Here is a 23,311-nt window from a genome sequence, read left to right as displayed (position 1 = left end):
GAATTACGCTATCATTAGAGAACAAATTCACAAGTTTTCTGTGGTAGCCAGTTTCCAAGATGGCCACCTATGATCCCCACCTTCTGATATATATATAACCTGTGCAGCTGCCTCCCACATTGTACCTGGGTTGGTTTATCAATAGATAAACCAACAGAATAGGGCAGAAGTGATAGTCACTTCCACGATTAGGTCCAAAAAAAGACTGTAGCTTCTATATTGGACTCTCATTCTCAGATCACTCACTATAGGGAAGCCAGCTGCCATGTCTTAAGGAGACTCCAGCAGTCCTGTGGAGAGGCTCACTGGTGAAGAACTAAAACTCCCCTTCTAACAGCTCAAAGGAACTGAGGCATGTCAGCCACCACATGAGAAAGCTTGGGAGGGGCTCCTTGAGCCTTCTGACGACTGCAGCACCACCCAACAGCTAGACTGTAACCTGAGAGATCCTGAACCAGACCTACCTGGCTATGCCACTCCCAGATTCTGGACCTTTAGAAATTGGGTGAGATAAATATTTGTCGTTTTAAACTGCCAAGTTTCAGGGTAATTTGTTATGTAGCAATTGATAATGAGTAAACTTTCCACTGTTTCAATATCACAAGAATTAGCTGTTTCTCAAGAGAAATAGAAATGACAGGTAAAATCTGGTGCTTTGGGGAAGATATATGTTTAATAAACTTTTAGAAGTTTTCCTAGGATACAAGTCAACTCAGACCTTTTAAACTTCTTGCTGCATAAAAAATAAACCTTTTTGTATTTTCCAAGCAAACTGCCCATTTCTTACATATTTTAAATATGGTGACATAAAACCTTAAACTGTCTTCTGTACCTATATGTATATTCCCTTTCAATTTTTGATGAGATTACGTTTCTCTAGTTTTTTTCCTTTTTTAATCTCACCAGTAGTTTTTCTATTTTATATCTCTTTCCAAAAGTGGAAAAATGATTAATTTATCCAGGCTACTGCTTTTAAATGTTTTTTATTTGATTTAGTTAACTCTTTACTTCAGCCTTATTATTCCTCCTTCTACTTTTAGTTTATTTTATTATCCAGGTCCTAATGATATGGCTAATGCATAATGATATGGTTACTGCATAATGATTATGCAGTAATCTCAGCGCTATTTATTTTCATATCACCTCAAATTTCACTTTTGATTTTTTCTTTAAAAGAAGTATTATTTTAAATTACAATGTTATAATTAAAATTTTAAACAATTTTATATTTTTTAAATGTTTAGTTTGGCCTTAATTATTAATGTCCAGTTGTACTGAATGTGGTCAGAGAATGCAGACTCTATGGTTATAATTTTTGTGAATTTATTAAGATTAATGTTGCTACCTACTACATGACCAATTTTTTAAAAGTATCCTCAGATTTTGAAAACAATGCTGCTTCTCTTGGTATTCAGTTTAAAAACTTCCTTTGCAGTGCTATTTAAATCCTTTTCATCATCCCTTCTATTTTTCTCCATGATTAATTAATTTTTGAAAGAAATAAAAATCTCATGCTGTGAGAAATTTTCCCTCATTTGTAACACACCATAATATCTGGGCAGATACACTTGGTCTGACAGTTGTCTTCAGACTTTCATCTGCATTTTATATCTACAACGGGGGGTGTGTGTGTGTGAGTATGAATGTGTGTTAAATGAGGTTTAAATGAAAATCAGACTTCTGACAAATTTCTGAGCAGGAGTTTGTTTTCTAACTACTTTATAAATACTTAAATTCACATAGTTAACAACACATTTTTAGTACATCTTTGACATCTAAGATACTTAGACATGTAAATCTCACTAATTACTATATTATCTTCATAAAAGAACATTTCAATCCTCTTTCTTTTCTAAAATAAATAAGTAGATGAATATAAAACAAGCACAGAAAAATAGTAAAGCATCTTTAATAAGTTGTAATCTAGAAAAGGTTTCGAACTCATGTGATAGAAATTTTTTTATGAAAAAAGTAGTATTATTAAAAAAGATTGTCATTTTCACATCAAGTTTTTAATTAAAATGACTACTGCAAAAGTTGTAATCACTATCTTCATGCCCAAAAGAATTATTTGTAGCTTGATAAAGTAAATACCTTCAGAGGTTCCAGTTCAAGATATGGCATAGGAGGATCCTTAACTCACCTCTTTCCCCGGCACACCAAATCTACAACTACACATGGAACAATTTCCTCTGAAAGAAATTCAAAAACCAGCTGAGTGACTCCTATACACTGGGCAAACAAGGAAAAAACCCATTTTGAAATGGACAGGCGGCTAAGACACAATCTAACCACTAACTCTACTGGCACAGTGACCCACAATCAGGAGAGAACCCACAACTCTCAGCTTCCCTCTGAGGAGTGAAGGATTTGAACCCCCAATCTGATACCCCAATTTTTAAGACGCACACCTAACAGACAAGCCCCCAAAACATTTAGCTTTGAAAGCCAACAAGGTTTGTGCCCATGAGACCCACAAGGCTATAGCAAACAGAGAAACGGTTCTTAAAGGGATCATGAGCACTCACTGTGGCTACACCCTAGTACCCAGTACAAAGGGAGCCAACTGAAACACCCAATATTTCTGTGAAAGAGACCTAAATGCTTATCTTAAAGCCCTGGCCTGAGGGGCAGGCATCTAATTTAACACATATCTAGAGGTTTACTGAGCACTCTCAAAAGAGAGGCAACTGGTGGGTACCATCTTTGCATTCTCCCTTTGCCTATCAGGTCACTGCTATCTTCTGGAAAAGAGCTTGGTACATGTCTGCTGCCCCAGTTTTTGTGGTTGCCACCCAGGGGATACTCCTTGATCACCTGACGCTGGTGGCCAGAGTGGTATACATTCACAGGTCCCAAAGGACTGTACAATCAGAGAAAGAGTTCTTAGCTGGCAACCACCCACAGGGTAAAATACAGAAGCAACAGCCTGAGGCACCCAGTCTCTCTGTGAAAGAGGTCTATTAGCCTATCTTCACAGCTACAACCTGACGGGGAGGCTTCAAATTAAACGCACGTCTAGGGGCCAACTACAAGAGATGGGAAGGACAGTGGGCACCAACTTTACACACTCCCTGTAACCAGCAACAAGTTGCTGGTATCTCTGAGCAAGGAGCTTGTGCACACATTTGGTACACCTGCTTTTGGGGCTGCCGCCCAGAGGAAACATCCCTTGACAGCCTGGCTCTAGTGGCTAGCAGGGCTTGGGTTCAAGGGTTCAACAGGATGAGAGCAAAGGAAGAAATAGTTTTTAACTGACTATCTCACAGGGCTCAGTAGAGAGAGACCAAATAGAAATGCTTGTCTCCTAGCCTTCCACTGAAAGAGATATATTTGCATAACTTAAAAGGTGCTGCTTAAAGTATGACTTCTAGAAAGGGATAAACTCCTAGAAACACACAATCTACCAAGACTGAATCATGAAAAAGTCAGAAAATCTCAACAGACTGATTACTACTAAGGAGATTAAATCAGTAATCTAAAAGTTCCGAACAAACAAACTTCTAGAACCATATGGCTTCCTTCATGAAATCTACCAAACATTTATAATACCAATCCATCTCAGGCTATTTTGAAAAACAGACTATGAGAGAACACACCCATATTCATTTTATGAGGTCAGCATTATCTGATACCAAAATCAGACAATAACACTACAAAGAAAGAAAATTACAGGCCAATATTGCTGAAGAACATAAATGCAAAAATCCTCAACAAATATTAGCAAACAAATTCAACAACACATTAAAAGGATCATACACCATAATCAAATTGGATTTATTCTAGGGATGCAAGGATGGTTCAACATGCACAAATCAATCAATGTGATACACCACATTAACAAAATGAAGGATAAAAATCACATAATCCTCTCTACAGATGCAGAAAAACATGTATCTGTGATACAAACCCTCAACAAAGTGGGTATAGAGGGAACATACCTCGAGAGAATAAAGGCTATAAACAACAAAGCCCCAGCTATATCACACTCAACAGAGAAAAGCTGAATGTTTTTCCTTTAAGATCAGAAATAACACAAGAATGCCCACTCTCAACACTTTCATTCAACATATTATTGGAACTCCTAGCCAGAACACTAATGCAAGAAAAAGAAATGAAAGGCATTCAAAACAGAAAGGAAGAAGTAAACTATTTCTCTTTGCAGATGACATATGACATACAGAAAACTCTAAAAACTTGATCAAAATAACTGTTACAACTAAGAAACGAATTTACTAAAGTTCTATGATACAAAATCAATATACAAAAATCAGTTTGATTTCTATTCACTAATAATAAACCATCAGAAAGAGAAATTAAGAATATAATACTATTTACAATTGCATCAAAAATAATAGAATACCCAGGAATAAATTTAACCAAGGAGGTGATAGATTTGTACACTGAAAACTCGAAGACAGTAATGAAAGAAACTGAAGACCCAAATAAATGGAAAGATATTCTGTGCTCAGGACTGGAAGAATCAATATTGTTAAAATGTCTATACTACCCAAAGCAATGTATAGATTCAATGAAACAGAAATAGATTTAGATATAGAAGAGAAACAGAAATAGATTCAATAAAACAGAAATAGAACAAACAATCCTAGAATTTGTATGGAATCACAAACCCAAAGTAATCTTGAGAAAGAAAAACAAAGCTGGAGACATCATGCTCCCTGATTTCAAACTATATTACAAAACTGATCGGTGATGATTTTTTGGATTTGACACCAAAAGCAAAGGCAAAAAGAGCAAAAATAAGTAAGTTGGACTACATCAAACTAAAAAGCTTCTGCACAGCAAAGGAAACCATCAACAAAATGAAAAGCAACCTACTGAATGGGAGAAAATATTTGCAAATCATGTATCTGATAAGGTATTAATATCCAGAATACTTAAAGAACTCACACAACTCAATAGCAAAAAACAAACAATCTAATTAAAAAATGGGCAGAGGTTCTGAATTGACATTTTTCCTAAGAAGACATCTAGATGGCCAACAGGTACATGAAAAGATACTCAGCATTACTAACCGTCAGGCAAATCAAAAACCACAATGAGATATCATTTTACACCTGTTAGAATGGCTATCATCAAAAAAAGACGACGTAATAAGCGTTGGTGAGGATGTGACAAAAAAGCAACGCTTGCGCACTGTTGGTAGGATTATAAATTGATGCAGCCACTATGGAAAATAGTATAGAGGTTCTGTGAAAAATTAAAAATAGAACTACTGTATGATCCAGCAATTCCATTTCTGGGTACTTATCCAAAGGAATAAAAAACGCTAACCCAATAAGATATCTGATGCTCACTGCATCATTATTTACAATAGCCAAGAAATGAAAACAACCTAAGTGTCCATTAATGGATGAATACAGAAAATACTGTACATATATACAATGGAATATTATTCAGCCATAAAAAAGAAGGAAATCTTGCCATTTGCTACAACATGAATGGACATCACGGGCATTAAACAAAGTGAAATAAGCCTGCCAGAGAAAGACAAATATCGTATGATCTCACTTATATGAGGAATCTTAGAAACAAATAAACAAGTAAACAACTCATAGTTACACAGAACAGATTTTTAGTTACTTGAGGCAGTGGGTGGGTAAAACAGTCAAGATGGTTAAAAGGTAAAACTTCCAGTTACAAAATAAATAAATCCTGGGGATGTAATTTACAGCATAGTGACTATAATTAATAATACTGCATTGCATATTTGAAAGTGGCTAAGAAAACATCTTAAAAATTCTTATTACAAGAAAAACTAATTTGTAACTATGTGTGGTGATAGATGTTAACTAGACTTATTGTGATAATTATTTCACAATATATACACATACTGAATGATTATGTTGAATCTCTGAAACTAACATAACGCTATAGGTCAATTATACCTCAATAAAAAAATAAAATACCTTCAGATTATATTTATGAGCTTTATCCAAAATACCTGGTACCAAGTCATCAGTAGGTTCTCCATTCTCATCCTTTGAATGGGGTGGGTACCAAGACAGGGCTAGTACACCTAACAGAAAAGACCAAAAAGAAAAATAAACACAGGAACAGGAAAGACTGCAGGTATTCTAAAAACAGGCAGAATAAAGACCAAATTGTTACCAATAAAAAAAACACATATTCTCACATAAGGTTTTTTACTTTACTTACATATTACCTTTGTTTATTCGATTACTTTGTATAGTCAATATATGAACTCTTTATCAGGCATTATTATCTTTTAATTAATTAAAAGATTTTTCTTTCTAGAGCAAGTTTTAGGTTTACAGAAAAATTGCACAGAAAGTACAGAATTCCCACAAACTCCCCTCCTACCCATCACTCATCGATCACACATACAGTTTCTATTGTTATTAACATCTTTCAGTAGTGTGGTACATTTGTTACAACTGATAAGCCAATATTGACCATCAGTACCAACTAAAGTCCCGAGTTTACAATAGGGTTCACTCATTGCATTGTACAGTTCTATGGCTTTTGACAAATGCATAATGTTATGTGCCCATCATTACAATATCACACAGAATAGTTTTACTGCCCTCAAAACCCCTTGTGTTCCACTTACTCATCTCTCCTCCCGCTCCCCATCAACGCCTGGGACAATTATTGATCTCTTTGCTATCTGTATAGTTTTGCCTTTTCTGGAATGTCTTATAGGTGGAATCATAAAGTAACTTTTTCAGACTGTCTTCTTACACTTAGCAATACGTATTTAAGGTTCATATGTCCTTCTAAGGCTTGATAGCTCACTCTTTTTATGGCTGCATATTATTCCACTGTATGGATATACCACAGTTTGTTTATCCAATCACCTATTAAAGGACATCTTGGTTGCTTCCAATTTTTGACAATTATGAATAAAATTGCTATACACTCATATGCAGATTTTTGTGAGGTCCAATATCTTTTAACAGAAGATTCGAGAAATAAAAACAATTATATTTTCTCCCTGTAGTCCCTACTAACTTTTGAACTGATAAATTACAAAAAAAAAAAAAAAAAAATTGTAGAAACATAAGCCCAAAAAAAAGAATCACTAACTGGAGAGGGAACATGTGAAATTAACTAATTCAAAGCCTCCTTGCATATATAAAGAAATAAGAGGCCATTAGAAAGACAATACTAATTTCTAAACCAATCAACAGATTCTTTAAGGTAAGGAGAGAAACACAGTGGTACCAAAAAGCCAAGCAAGTGGAAATCCAGGAAATGTAAGGTTAGAAATTGGCAGAGAACTAACTTGTAAGACAAACTTTGTGGCAGCCATTCCACGTACAAACAGAGCAGTACCATCTAGAGGAACAAAACAGAACTTTCACTAAATAGAAAAAAGATGTCTATGTCCCCATCCACTCTGAAAATAAGAAGAGAAACAAGAACGTAAGAGGTAGGAAAAAGAACCTATAACATATGGGGCTTCAGGGAAACTTTTGGCTAGCCAAGAAGGAATCATATATGGAGAAAAACGTAGGTAAGAAAAGTGTCTGGAGACAAGTGATGAAATATTCAAGCTGCCTACTAGCCCAGTTTATAGGAAGAAGATCACCAATGAAAAGAAGAATGACAGTAAGAATTTTCTCAGCATGGGACCTATGAAAAAATCCTGCAAAAAAAATGAATGGAAAAATAATACATGAGAGAAAATAATAAAGGAGGAACACACAAAAGAAAGATTATGCCATAAAGCTCAGGAAAATTATGAGCACTGTATTCTTCCCTGAAATTAAAACCAAAACAAAATGCCTGTTTCTAACAATAGTAGATTAGGTTACTTAGACCAAAATTTCCAATGAAAACAAATTATTAAATAAAATACAGAGAACAAAACTTCTTAAAACCAAAAAGCTGAAGAGCCTGTCCAAACTGAAGTGAAAATGTGAAGTCAGAGAAGTGAGCGAGGAAGCCAGTTTGCTGGAAGCATAACTGGCAAAAGTAAACCAGCTCTTAAAAACAACAGATTAAATCCCAAATTGGCCATGCTTGGGAAGTCCTCTAGCTTTAAATTTAATTTAAAATAGCTAACATTTTCTATTGTATTGGACAGCACAGATATAGAGCATTTTCATTATCATAGAAAGTTCTGTTGGATAGCATTGCTAGATGATTCTGATTCTTTTAACACCCTAACCAACTCATTCTTGTCTAGTGATTTTTGTTCCTCCCTATGCTTTCTGAATATGTAGATTAAGGCACAGGGAGTATGTTCTTTGTTCTTCCTTATCCTATTATTGTGTTTCAGCTTCTTTACTGTATCAATTATCACTTCCACATGTCTAATTCTACCCCAATCCTCTGCTCCACACTCCAATTTATCTTTGTACAGTATCTTTTGGACTGTGTCACTCATGAGCTCTGAATATGTAATGGCCTGGGAACCAAGCCAATGATGGTCCTACTCCTGAGGGGAGCTGGACCACTTACAATGGTAATGAATCCTTCACAGTAACCAAAAAGGTTTCTCGAAAATACATCAACCAAGTATCATTTGTAAGTAAGATCTATTACTGTGTATTTCTACCATTCCAATTCCTTCGTGAAAAAGGATACTCTATGAAGTCCATTCTTAGAATATTAGCATGATAAATGCAGATCATATCATATTGATCTTGTCATCCCTCCATAGCACTTATCACAGCACCTTCAATGTAACTAATAGTTTGCTTGTTAAGTTCAATGATGCATCTAAACAGGGTAATAGTTAAGAACACAAGATACGACATTAGGTAGACCAGAGAATCAAGTCCCAATTTTGTCACTTGACAGGGGTTTATATTTAGGTAAGTTATTTCACTTAAGTTTCCACACTTGTAAAGTGGGAATAAGTTCAGTTCATAACCTAAAAGTCTGTTTTAAGAAGTATAAATGAGAGAATGTATTATGCAGAGTAAGACTCCCTCCAAAACTGATTAAAAAAAAACTTAATAACAAGAAGACAGGAAAATGGTAAATAAATTTGGATACCTTTAACTCCACAGAGCTTGTGATAGCTTCTTTTATATATAGGAACCTTACTTAGTGCTGCTTTCAAACATCTTAAACATTCTTTCAAACTACAGATTTAGCCTTAAGAAAGGCAAGCCTATTTCCAGACATAAACACTATTATCACCACAAAGAATGACACACTTTCAACTAAAAATTAAAAGGTACATAAAAATGCAAGAAAAATAATACACTGCCAAGAGACAAAGCAATCAATAGAACCAGATTCAGATAAGAAAGAGATGCAGAAATCATTAAACAGGGAATTCAAAATTTCTATGATTAAAATGTTAAAGGATCTAATGTGAAAGACAGTCAACATGTAAGATGAGTGGGAAATATTAGCAGGGAGATGAAATCTGTAAGAATCAAACAGAAATGCTAGAAGTGAAACAAACATTAAAAGATATGAAGAATGACTTCAAGAGACTCATGAACAGATTCAACAGAGCTGAGGAAAGAGTCAGGTAACTTCAGGCAAGTCATAAGAAATAACCATAACTGAAATATAATGAAAAAAAAAGACTGGGGTAAAACACACAAAACAACACATCTAATAGCTCTCGGATAAATACACGAACAATTGTACATGAACAACTTGGATAGCCTAGATAAAATGGACAAACTCCTGGGGCCAGCCTGGTGGTGAAGTGGTTAAGTTTGTGCACTCCACTTTGGTGGCCTGGGATTCACAGGTTCGGATTCTGGGCGTGGACCTAGCACCGCTCATCAAGCCACACTGTGATGGCATCCCACATAAAACAGAGGAAGAGTGGCACAGATGTTAGCTCAGCAACAATTTTCCTCAAGCAAAAAGAGGAAGATTGGCAACAGATGTTAGCTCAGGGTGAATCTTTCTCAGTAAAAAACAGAGAAATAATAAAAGGTAAAAGTTTTGTGCAGCAAAAGATACTATCAACGACTAAAAAATGCAAAATACAAAATGGAAGAAAATATTTGCAAACCATCTATCTGATGAGATTACTATCCATAATAAAGAGAGAACTCCTAAAACTCAACAGCAAAAGACCCACCAGATTTAAAAATGAGCCAAGGACTTGAACAGAAATTTCTCCAAAGTAAATATACAAATGGCCAATAAGCACATGAAAAGATGCTCAACATCACTAATTATTAGGGAAATGCAAATTGAAACTACAAGCAGATACCACCTCACACCCATCAGAATAGCTACCAACAAAGAAACAGAAAACAATTGTTGGCAAGGATGTAGAGAGACTGAAATCTCAATGCACTGTTGGTGGAAATGCAAAATGGTATAGCCACTGTGAAAAACAGTGTGGCAGTTCCTAAAAAAATTGAAAATAGAATTACCATATGATTCAGCAATTCAACTTCTAGGTATACAACCAAACGAACTGAAAAAAGATTATAGAAGAGATATTTATATATCCATGTTCACAGCAGTATTAGTCACAGGAGCTAAAACGTGGAAGCAACCCAAGTGACCATCAATGGATGAATGGATAAGCAAAATGTGGTGTATACGTACAATGGAATATTATTCAATCTTAAAAAAGAATACAATTTTGCCTATATGCTACAACTCAGATCAACATATATTATGCTAAGTGAAATAAACTAGTCATGAAAGGACAAATACTCTATGATTCTACTTATATGAGGTACTTAGAGACAAAACACTAGAGACAGAAAGTAGAATGGCAGTTGCCAGTGGCTGGGAGGAGGGGACGATAGAGAGTTATTTTTTAATGGGTAGAGTTCCAGTTTTGCAAGATGAAAAGAGTTATGGAGATGCATGGTGGTGATGGTTGCACAACATTAGGTATATATTTAGTATCAATGAACTGCACACATGAATATGGTTAAAATGGTAAATTTTATGTTTTATGTATTTTACCACAAAAAAATTTGAAAAGAAAAAACTAAAGGAAAAAAAGAAATCAAATTAATTAATGCAGAATAAAAGCATTTGATAAAATTCAACATAAAACTCTCAGTAGTAGTAACAGAAGTGAATTTCTTTGACTTGATAAATGACATTTACAAAAACCCTATAGTTAACATAATAATGAAGACAGACTTCTTTTCCCCTAAGTCAGAAACAAGTCAAGGATATCTTCTCTTTCCACTCCTATCCACATAACACTGGAAGCCCAAGACAGTGCAACAAGGAGAGAAAAAGAACCAAAGTATACAGATCAGAAAGGAAGGCATGAAAATGTCTCTATTTGCATTTGATTGTCTATATAGATAAAGAATCACAAAAATACTCCTAGAGTTAATAAGTGAGTTTATCAAAATCACAAGATACAAGGTCAACATATTTTTTAAAATTGCATCTCTATTTACTACTGAGGAGCAAGAAAATAACAATTTAAGAAATAGTACTATTTAAAATAGCACTCCCCTAAAAAAGAAATACTTAGAAATAAATGTAACAAAATGGGTACAGGATCTGTATGCTAAAAATTACAAAAATCTAAAGAAACTAAAAACCTTTTAAAGCCCTATATAAATGGAAAAACACATGATGTTCATGGAATAGAATATTCAATTTGTTATTGTTTAATATTGCTAATTCAATTCACTATTTTTAAAATGTCAACTTTCCCCAAATTGGTCCATATGTTCAAGGCAATCCCATTCAAAATTCCTCCAAGATATTTGAAGATGTGGACTAGCTGATATGCATAGGCAAAGGAATTATAATAGCCCAAGAAACTCTGAAAGAGAACAAAGAGGAATCACACTACCTGACTTCAAGATGTATTACAAAGCTAGAGTAATCAAGACAGGATGGTATTGGTGAAGGATAGACATATAAACCAACAGATTAGAAGACAGTCCGGACACAAACCCAAAAAAACACAGGCATCTGATTTTTGATAAAAGTAGAAGAACAATTAATGGAGATAGGACAGTCTTCTATCCAGAAAAACTGGATGCCCACAGTACAGGCTTAGCAGAAAGAGAGGCATGCCCATTTTCCAGGAATAAAAACTACTTATCACAGTCTCTATAGCCCTAGAAAAGATGACGTGCTTTCAAGAAAAAATTACGAGGCATAGAAAAAACTGAAAAAAATCCAACACACTCCCAAGAGACAAAGCAATTGGCAATCAGTAGAACTAGACTCAGGTATCTATAGAAATATGAAACTATCACCAATCTACAATTATAGATACAAATTTAAGCTTAATACGAACAGTTATTCTAAAAGAAAAGTTTATGACATTTTGTTAAATGTTAATAGATCCATTTAAACTTCAAAAATCTAATTTATCTTACTATAAGTTCTAATTCTCCTACTTTTATGTACAAATTTTAAAGGCAGGAGATGCAAAAGTAAGACATGTGGCCTTATAAAAATTGGTATTTTCTGCCTTCAGAAAATATTCTAATGCTGATTTCCATCTATTGGTTTTGACCCATCAAAGATGAAAACAAGGGAAAGATTAGGGGATCTGACTTATTCACCTTTTGTCCTCAGAATCTTGCACAAGGTTTGGATATGGAGGAAATAATAAATATTTAGTGCTAAACTGAGGGAAAGAAAATAATTTTAAAGACAGAGTGAATTATGTTTTGCTAAGTATCTTAGTTTTCTATTGTTGCCATAATGAATTGTCACAAATTTAGCGGCTTAAAACAATGCAAATTTATTATCTTATAGTTGCATAGGTCAGAATGTGACAGGGTCTCACTAGGCTGAGATCAAGGTGTTGGACTATACTTCATTCCTTTCTGGATGCCCCAAGGAAAAATCTATTTCCTCACTGTTCTGAGCTTGTGGAGGACACCACATTCTTTGGGTCATGAACTGCTAAACCCATTTTCAAAGGCAAGAACAGCAAGCTGAGTCTTTTTCAGATCACATATCTCTCACACTTTTCTTCCCTTTCTACTCTAAGGACTTATGTGATTAGATTAGTCCCACCGATAATCCAGGATAATTCCATCTCAAGGTCAATTGATGCCTTCAGTGCATCTGGAACCTTAATTCTCTTTACCATGTACAAGAACATATTCAGAGATTCTGGGCATTAGAATGTGTACATCTTGGGGGCCATTATTTTAAATACTCTACTATGTTTTTAGAAAATTTTATAAAAAAAGAAAAGGTACCCATGTGGTATCTTTAGAATTGTAAGATATCAATACAAGGGATAAACTGTTATCTTTTACAATACAAATCATCAGTGGCTTCTGCTATCTGATACATTATTATGATATAATAGTTGGAGTTTAAAAATAACATTAATACTTCATTTTAATTTCATCATTCTTTTCCAGAAAAAAATAAAGTGGACCATTAGGATTTATACACATAACACTTCTAACTGTAAAAGCAAAAATTTAACCAACTTGTACTCTGTAATAAAATAGTATAATTACTTTACACAGCAATTTAAGAATAAAAAAGTGACCATTTATATCAAAGGGAAAATATGAATGTTAAAGAAGTCAAAGCACATTCAACCACAGAGCAATTTAAATAGCCTTCATTTACTATCTTCTTCAATTCAAAAAATGCCAGTCAGCATGCCAACTTCATACTAAAATAGTGTTTTGTGTTCAGTATTTTTACAGCCAAATTATTGTTCACCTAATAATAATGAGTATAATAGGAAGTAATGTCAGCAACACAATGGCGTAAGACGCTCCTCTTTCATATGCCTCTTTTTAATCAATGAATTAGACATCCATACACAAATAAATCGCCTTTGTGGGCACTCTGGGACCTACAGCCTTACTCCAAGGAACCCATGAGGAATCTTGCCCAACAGTGTAGCATGTAACAGACAAACCTCCCTGTGAGCTGCGGAACCAGTAGAGCTGGCAAAACTGCCGAGAACCCTCTCACCGCTGTTGGGCAAAAATCAAGAGTGCTCTCCCAAGCAGGCATCATGTACAAGAGAGAACTTCCAGAAGTCCAACATTCCCAAGGAGAGCCACCAGCACATCCTCTGGTTGCAGTGGAGGCTGTAAGAGAAACCGTACTAGTGCTGCCACTCTCCTCTAAAAAATGGAACACGATAGACAGCCCAGAATTAAACTCCCACGTATAAGGCCAACTAACCTATAACAAGAGAGCCAAGAACATCCAATAGGGAAAGGATAGTCTCTTCAACAAATGGTGTTCGGAAAACTACATAACCACATGCAGAGAAAGAATATTGGATCCCCAGCTTACACCACTCACAAAAATCACCTCAAAATAAATCAAAAATGGAAACATAAGACCTGAAACAGTAAACACTTCTTAAAGAAAACATAGAAAGGAAAATCCTTGACAATGGACTTGGCAATGACTTTTCTGGATATGACACCCCAAAGCATAGATAACAATAAGAAAGAATCAACAAGTGGCACTATATCAAACTTAAAAGCTTACACTGCAGAAGCAACAATTAACAAAATGAACAGGAAAATTATTTGTAAACCATCTAACAGATAAGGGGTTAATATCCAAAATTTATAAAGAACTCATGTAACTCAGTAACAACAACAACAACAAAAACGATTCAATTAAAAAATGGGCAGAGGAACTAAAGAGGAATTTTTCCAAAGAAGATATTCAAATGGCCAACAGGTACATGAAAAGGGGTTCAACATCACTAATCAACAGGAAAATGCAAATCAAAACCATAATGAGATATCATTTCACACCTGTAAGGTGGCTACATCAACAAAACAAGAGAGAACAAGTGTTGTGAGAATGTCGAGAAAAGGGAACTCCTGTGCACTGTTGGTGGGATTGTAAACGGGTTCACCCACTATGAAGAACAGTATAGAGGTTCCTCAAAAAATTAAAAATAGAACTACTATATGATCCAGCAATCCTACTTCTGAGTATACATCCAAAGGAAATAAAAACAAGTTATCAAGAAGATTTATGCATTCCCATGTTTACTGAAGCATTATTCACAACAACCACAATATGGAAACAACCTAAGCATCTATAAAGGAGTGAATGGATAAATAAGTAGTTATGGTATATATATGAAGAATGGAATACTGATATTCAGTTACGAGAAAAAAGGAAATCCTGCCATGTGCAGCAACAGGGATAAATCTTGAGGACATTAAGCTAAGTGAGATAAGTCAGACCTAGAAAGATAAATACTCTAAGATAGCTCTTATATGTGGAATCTATTAAAAAAAAAAAAAAAAAAAAACCTCATGGGGCCGGCCTGGTGGTGGAGCAGTTTTTTTTTTAAGTTCATGTACTGCACTTCAGCAGCCCCAGGTTCACTGGTCCAGATCCTGGGCGTGGACCTACATACCGCTTACCAAGCCTTGCTTTGGTGGGCATCCCACATATAAAATAGAGGAAGATGGGCACGGATGTTAGTCCAGGGCCAATCTTCCTCAGCAAAAAGAGGAGGATTGGTGGCGGATGTTAGCTCAGGGCTAATCTTCCTCAAAAAAACAAACAAGAAAACAAACTCAAAGAAACAGAGTGGAATGGTGGTTACTAAGGGCTGGGGAGTGGGGAAATGGGAGAGATGTTATTTAAGGTATATACTTGCAACTAGTATTTAAGTAAGACCTGCACATTTAATACACAGTACAGTAATTATAGACAACAAAACTGTACTATGGACATTACACTTGCTAAGAGAGTAGATCTTAATTGTTCCCACCACCAGATGAAACGATAATTATGTGATGTGACAGAGGTGTTAGCTGACGCTACAATGGCAATTATACTGAAATATAAATGTATCAAATAAATGTGCTATACACCTTAAAATTATACAATGTTATACGTGAATTATATCTCAATTAAAAATGTATAACATTCAATATTTAACTGATATGGAAATAACTTATTTACAGATGGATTATAATGTCACTTTTATTACTATCAAGTGTTTTTTTAATTTTCCCCAGCAGAAAATCAACCAAAGAAATAGAATATTTGCATCAATAGTGAACCTGTCACATTCAACATTAAAATAATTGTATTGTTGATAATGTTTGGAACTAATTCATGTTCTTATGTTATGTAGTAGTAAAATAATATGTGGGGCGAAGGTCTTCATAAACATTAAACAGGCATAAAACTAAATATGAAGTGAAACTTTTCTTCTTGATCACAATTAAATTATAGCATATGCAGTATGTCATTTATATATTACTTCTACATTTACATATGATATAGATGTTATAAATAAATATATACATATATAGAGCCATTATACATCTGAGGGGAAAAAAACACCTCACTGTATACAGTTCAGTTTGCTTTAAGAAAACCAAAACTTTTGCAACTATCCATTTTTTTCGTCAATCAAGTTTAGCTTTTAATAGCCACAAACAAGTCTACCTTGAAACAACAGAAAAGACTTGAATGTGGTATAAATTCTTTGTAGAAAACAGGGAAAAAGTCATTTGAAAAGTCCTCCCCACCAAAAGCAAGTTATAGAGACAGATACATACACACACAGCAGGCAGTGCGGTCTGCATTTACCAGTCCTATTTTTGGGCATAGTTTATGTCACAGAACACAGAAACTAGACTTATTAGTATACACTAGAAAGTAAGATTTTTTTTTTAAATAGTTGAAACAAAACCCACAATTACTCCAGAGAAGAAAACCAAGTAATCTTGCACACAGTTTTTGTTCATGTTCTTGCATATATTGTTTTGTTCAGGAAAAAGCCTTACGTGTCTCTATAAACATATCAGCTCAACAGTGAGTTTTTGCCTTTTGTAGAGCTAGAAAAATGTGGGAACACCCAATTTGTTCTTGTGTTCCTAGTGCTAGGGACACTAACAAGACAGAGGGAACCAAAACAGGAAGGTTTTTATAAAGGGCATATTAATGAATTTTCAGGTACCCAATTATATTAAAGAATTTTCAGGCACCCAATTATATTTTTTTCATATTATTTACCTGTGGAATAATAGGGCTCTATCTAAATATGTGTAATTGGAGTGCCAAAAGTTAGAAGGAAGAGGAAGTTGAGGGGAGGGGGGAACGACAATAAGAATAACCAGTTACTCCGCATCAGTCAAGGTAAAGGTGCATACTGTCAGCTTCAGAGCAATCACAAAATAAACAAGATGAAAGAATACATGTAATAACCCAGAAGAGACTACAAAATAGAATAAACATATTCAATACAAGAGAAGGCAGAAAAAGAAGGAAAAGGAACAGAACAGATGGGATAAATAGAAAACAAACAGCAAGATGAAACATTTAAAATCAACCAGAGCATTTTACATTAACTATAAATAAAATAAACACAGAAATTAAAAAAAAGAGATTGTCTGACTAGTTTAGAAAAACAAAAAAAAGACCAAATTATATGCTACATGCCTAAAATTTGAAAGAGCCCACTGTTCATCAAGGTTAATGCAGAAACAAATTGCTATAACCAGCCAGTGGCATCCTACTCAGCAATAATAATGACTAAACTACTGATATAGTTAACAACATGGGTAAATTTCAAAATAGAGTACTGAACAAAAGGCCATACACGTACAAATCCTGGATTATTCTATTTTTATATAGTAACAGAATATTCACAACTACTCTACAGTGATAAAAATTAGATGCATAGTTTCCTGGGGTGGAGGGTGGTGCTGAGTAACAGAAGAATGACAATTTTGGGGCTACAGAATATTTTACTTCATTACTGGGGTGATATTTAAACAGGTATACATCTTTGAGAAACATTATTGAGCTGCAAATTTAAAGTGGGAGAATTCACTGTATTTTATGTAAATCATAATGTAATAAAAGTCAGAAAGAACACTAAATTAGAAATAAATTAGAAATAAAATTCACATATCCAGAAATGCTCCAAAATTTAGAAATTAAACCACATTCTTTAAACTAGTGTTTAAGGTGGTTGCCCGGATGTTCAAGAATATATATACAGTTTGATTGGAGTTTATAAGTTAAAAATCATAATTAATAACAATGCAAAGACTAGTAATTTAATGTTCTACAAAAAATTATTCATATAAACACATACACATACATACACACACATACACACTCACATACATACACACACAAACCTAAACACACACACATAAAATAAAATAATTACCAATTGAAGCTGAGTACATTTGTTTCATGTGAGTTTCAATGACAGAAGGATCCCGAGAGCTATAACTTCCCAGCTCAGGGTAAAAGCTGGAGCCAATGTCATCTGGGGGATTGTGTTTCCCTTGTGGATAATTCTTGGTTATTTTAGGATCCCAATGCTTCAGGATTGGATGGTTCCAATGTACATATTTACCATCAAATTGTGGATTTCCATACCAACTGTAATAAAATACATGTAAATAATAATTCAGAGGTGGCTGTTCTTCCAGGTTAGGTTCAGAAGCTTTGGAAGCTTTTACAGTGATTTCAACACTTTTTAAATTCTTGACATTTGTTTCACTGTTGATTTTGTCACTCTTTTGGGAATCAAAACTTTTCCCCAAGTGAGATCGTTGACGAAGTTCTGGAAGAAGGTCCAGTCCAAAAGGATCTCCAAAAGTAGCTTTATTTGGTCTCAGCATTTTTAAACCCATCATCAGAGAGAAGATAAATAGAATAAAAAGTGACAAAATGATGCAAGTCTTTCTTCGAAACTTTGCCATGACGACATACTTTAAACTCCAAAATGGTAAATGTTTAGCTGTAATTTATTGAAAAATGGTAATTAGTAAGTGGTATTAACATTATTTTCCAATGTCTTCAAAATGAAAAGTAAAATCCATTCAGTTCATTACATTGAAAAAATTTCTAAGTGCATTATCATGTTAATTATACCATCAATTATTGATGTCTACAAAAGAATCCATATATGGCTTGGCTAAATAGCAGTATTTGTTTGGAAATACCACGATTACATTTTGTCAGATAAACATTTTAGGAATTTTAAGAAAATGAATATATTTTTCAATTGGGCATATTCTGCACATACTGAATACAGAAAGGGAATATCCTATGTTTACGGACTAAAATTTTCTAAATATAAATATAAAATTAAAGGTTCATAGTTTAAAAAAGGAAATACTTATATTAAAAGTCTAGTCATTAAATGGATTTGCAACAAAGTCAATTTTTTTTTGACTAAAATGATTTCACATGAAGGGAATAATCACACATTTTAAATGACATTTTTGAAATAGAATGAGATAAAATAAAAAAGAACGACAGTAGATAAAAGAATAACAAGTTAGAGATTCCTAATTTAAAAAGAGATTACTTTACAACTTTAAAAATCTTATTGACAGAGGTTATAAACACTAACTTAAAACTTCTAGAATGGTATTGCATGTGTGTTTTTATGTTTTAATAAGCAGATGTATACACATATCTGTATAGGTATGTGTGAATATGTACAAAGGTGTATACACATACACATACATATGGATAAAACATTTAAGTCTTTTTAAGTTTTATTAGAAAGGTATTTGGCAAAAAGTTGACGTTGATTGAATTTGTAAAACGTGACTTTCTAAGATAACATCATGCTGTTGTTATTCTAGAGAATTAAGTTAAAATAAACTAACCCTGATATAAGACAAGTAAAACTCACTCTAATGAGCAAGTAGTTCTGTCACACACACACACAAACTTCTAAAAACTGCTGCTTCTATTATGCATACATGCAAGAAATACTAAGATGAGCAAGCATACTTCTTTTAGGGCTAAGATCACAGAGATTCTTTTCAAAGTCAATCTCGTTTAACTGTGAAATATATGACACCTAAAGACACTATAAAAGACATATGTCTAGTTTGAAACACACAAACATTGGAAAAGAAAACTACCAGCTTAAAAGCCCATCTCCACCTTTTGTGTCTCCTGCCAATCACCAGCCCTGTCCCTTCTCCTTGCTTAAGGGCATCCACTTGACTTTGTGTTTACCATCCCCCTTCACCTTTCTTTGTAGTTTTTCCAAAACATAAGCATACCTAACCAATATTAACTTTGTTTTGCCTGTTTCAAAATTTTAAGTAGATATGGTATATCCATATATACACCATACACATGTGTATGCATCCACACATGAATATATAATAAGCATATTAATCTTATATACAGATATACTTTTACCTTACATATATTTACATACACTATAAATATGTATAATTATATCTATAATTCGATGTATATAAAATATACAAAACTCTTGGGAAATAATATTGGTTACTAAACCTTCTGACACTTTACCTGGCATCCTAACTCTTCCCCATCCCTACGTCCCAACACACCAGTTCTTTCTCTCTTATAAAAAGCCAGGAAAATGGACTTTTAGTAAAGGAATAGTAGATGGGTTTGGGGATTTTATTTATAACTATATTAATTCACTGGTTTGATGAACATGCTTTCATGTCAAATATTTCTCCTTTCCAAACCTTGAAAATAAAGTTATCAAAGTAACACTTTCTCTTGTTCCTAAGACTCTAATTTAGGGACCGACCCCCCAAAAAACCTTTTATTACATTTTAATATCATTGCATGGATACACTGTGACCACATCAATAAGCTGGACTCAAACTATGTCATGTAACCGATCAATAACATAAGATGTAAGCTAAAACAAACATTATGAAAGTAGGCATAGTTGACTTTAAGATGAGAAATAGTTGAATCTTTACTGCTCTCCAAGGAACAAATAAAAACTTGTTTCATTTGCTTGAAATAGCAAAAAAAACCTCCAGAAAACAAAAAGTAAAAGATGTGTAATTCACTTTCAACTATATTATGTAAAAAGTAGTATGCTAGGTGCCACACAAAATAGGTTTATTAGTAAGACAGTTCTTATGTTCAAGGGGCTTAGAGTCCATGAGGAAGGGGAAGACACATATGCAAAGAAGAAAAGTGCCAAAAGAGAAGTGGAAGGCATACAGCAGAATGAAATGTCATATAAACTAAGGAGGTGAAGAAAACTCTTTAGGAAAAAATAGTAACATCTTGGAAGAATGTGTACAATATGCATAGGCTGGTGGAAAAGAAGGGAAAAGAAGAGATAGTCATTAAGTGTCAAAGGAAACAATATGCCCAAAGATATACTGGACATGAAAAAAAAATACATTTGTAAAATAAAAAGGCTTCTTCTGGCTGCTGCACAGAAAACAAGATGGTGAGGCAAAATAGAGCTGTAGAGGGATGTCGGAACCATGCTGTACCAAAGTGAGAGGACAGTTCTTATTCTGGTAAACAGGGGGACACTGGAGACTTATAAACAAAATATCGGCATAGAGTTTAGAAGGATGAAGCACCTATAAAAAATGACATTGAAGCCATGCCACTTTACCATTTTCTAATCTAACAATCTCCCATTCACTGATGATTTTGGCAACTGACTTCCTGTCTTCCCCACTACCCTACTTCTACTTTTAGTGACTCCACGAACATGCATGATCCAGGCAGTAGCTTACCCTCCCAATTCTTTGCCTCACTTCTAATGATCTGTTTTTCCACCCCACTTCACCAACTTGTGTCATATGCATACTCTTGATTCTGTCATTTTCAACCTTTTACCACTCCAAAATCTTTACTTCATTCTTTTTTCATTTCTAAACATAATGTCTCATGCTTTGAACCCCTCATTCTAGCAATTTCTTGACCTTATTGAGATGTCCAATCCACTTACTCTACCACTTTTTCACTATTTCTCCTTTCATTCATGTTTTGTTTCTAGTGACGCAGTTTATAGCCCACAGTCTAGCATTATAATTCCTCACTTGCAAATACCCTTAACTCCCTTTATTTCTCCCCTTTCTTAATACTTACCTGGTAAAACCTCAAATAAATGATGCCTGTCTTGACTTTGATCCAGAACCACAGAATGATACTGGAGAAAAACACAGAACCATACTGATTTCTCACTTTGAATTCATGACTATAAATTTCAAATGGACACTCAAGTCGGCTTAACAATCCTATTACTCTACCCCAGTATATTTACTTTTCTAACCTCAAAAAAATTATTTCATTCCTTTTCATTTTTCATAAAACCTGCTACATTTCCAACTTCCCTTATTCTCTTTTGATAGCCATGTTTTATACATCATAGAGAAAATAGAAACAATCGTACAGGCACTCCCTTATGGTCCCATTAAGAAATTAACTAACCTCTAGACATTTACTTTTCTATTGTCAGCCAATATTTCCAATCTTAATATTTGCTCCATTTCGCTGCTTTGCTTTTCTTCTATAGAAGTCTTACTACATTTATTGACTTTTGCTCAATTTTTACAACTGTCTTTTCTCTTTTTCACCTCTTTCTTCATTTCATTTCGATTTTTAAGTTTCTCTTTACACTCTATTTCTCATAAAGTGTTATCTGTTGTCTTCTAGTCTTCATTTACAAAATAATTTATGAAGTAGTTTTTCTGTCAATTTTTATTTTCTGATTAATTTTACCTCATTTCTGTTTTCATAATTGTGATTTATTTATTCATTCATCTCTCATATAATTATTTCAATTGTTTACTTCTATTTAAGTATTAAGTTACAGTTGTCTATGTTTTGTGAGCATGTCTCTCAGGCATGCTCTCAATGTTTACAAGAATATTAACTGTTGCCAATAATGCCTTTGCATGGGATTTGACTGCAATCCTTTTCTGTTGCTAAATAGTACATGAAATAATTTTCCCTTAATTTTTGCAAGTGACCATTGAATCATGATAGCTTTTCTAGCTTTACAGCTCTAGAGATCTTTCTTCTGTTGTGTAAAGTTGTAACGTGGCCTTGAATTTTTTCTGAGATCAGTTGGGTTTTTTTTTATTCCCACGTTTATTCTGGAATTTTTAATTTCCTTCGCTTCTATTTTGTTCCTAGCCTGATCAATTTGAAAGTTATTTCCAGAAGTTACTCTTCAATATGAGGCTTTGTTCTGAAAATGAGCTTCAGCTACTTAGTTTTTCAAAGTTCTCAGAAACGAAGATGCTCTAGCCCCTTCAGATATGACTTCAAAGCTCCCCTCCCCCTTTGCAGCTACTATTCTCAAATTGGGCTGCTACTCTTTCCAATTAATATCTATGTTTAGACATTTTTCTGTTTGCTGATAAGCAGACACACTATTGCTTCCCTCTGCTTCCTCCAGCACAAACAGACAGAATACAAGTCTTGTCATTGTTAGTGAGCTGTCCCCATCTCTCACATTTTGGGGTCTGTGGGGATAACTTGTCATTTCCATTTTATTGCAGATGCTTGTTTGGTTTTACTATTTTAATGCTATGTTTTTATGATTTCAGGAACATTCATAAACTATACCACTGCGGTTGCCATCATCCTTGAACTCTCTTTTGTACTTTCCTAAAACATGTCTTTAACAGTATCCCATTAG

At 34.2% G+C, this 23,311-nt stretch overlaps 1 protein-coding gene across 4 annotated transcripts in view; it reads right to left on the bottom strand.

The window, feature by feature from the left end:
- MANEA (mannosidase endo-alpha) overlaps positions 1-23,311 on the bottom strand; it is a 55,177-nt gene that overhangs the window by 18,222 nt on the left and 13,644 nt on the right. For 3 of the 4 annotated variants that reach the window (XM_001503820.5, XM_014734201.3, XM_023650817.2), the window contains 2 exons: positions 18,065-18,643; positions 5,931-6,040 (listed from right to left, as the gene is read on the bottom strand). In XM_001503820.5, coding sequence (XP_001503870.2) covers positions 5,931-6,040; positions 18,065-18,605 — 651 coding nt within the window. In that variant the 5' untranslated portion in view covers positions 18,606-18,643. The remainder of the gene's footprint in view (positions 1-5,930; positions 6,041-18,064; positions 18,644-23,311) is intronic. The other variant, XM_070223561.1, reaches the window with a different exon arrangement.

This window comes from Equus caballus, chromosome 10, assembly GCF_041296265.1.
Source record: "Equus caballus isolate H_3958 breed thoroughbred chromosome 10, TB-T2T, whole genome shotgun sequence".
Taxonomy (NCBI): Eukaryota; Metazoa; Chordata; class Mammalia; order Perissodactyla; family Equidae; genus Equus; species Equus caballus.
Note: the sequence above shows the minus strand (reverse complement) of the source record. Positions and strands in the feature narration are given on the sequence as shown.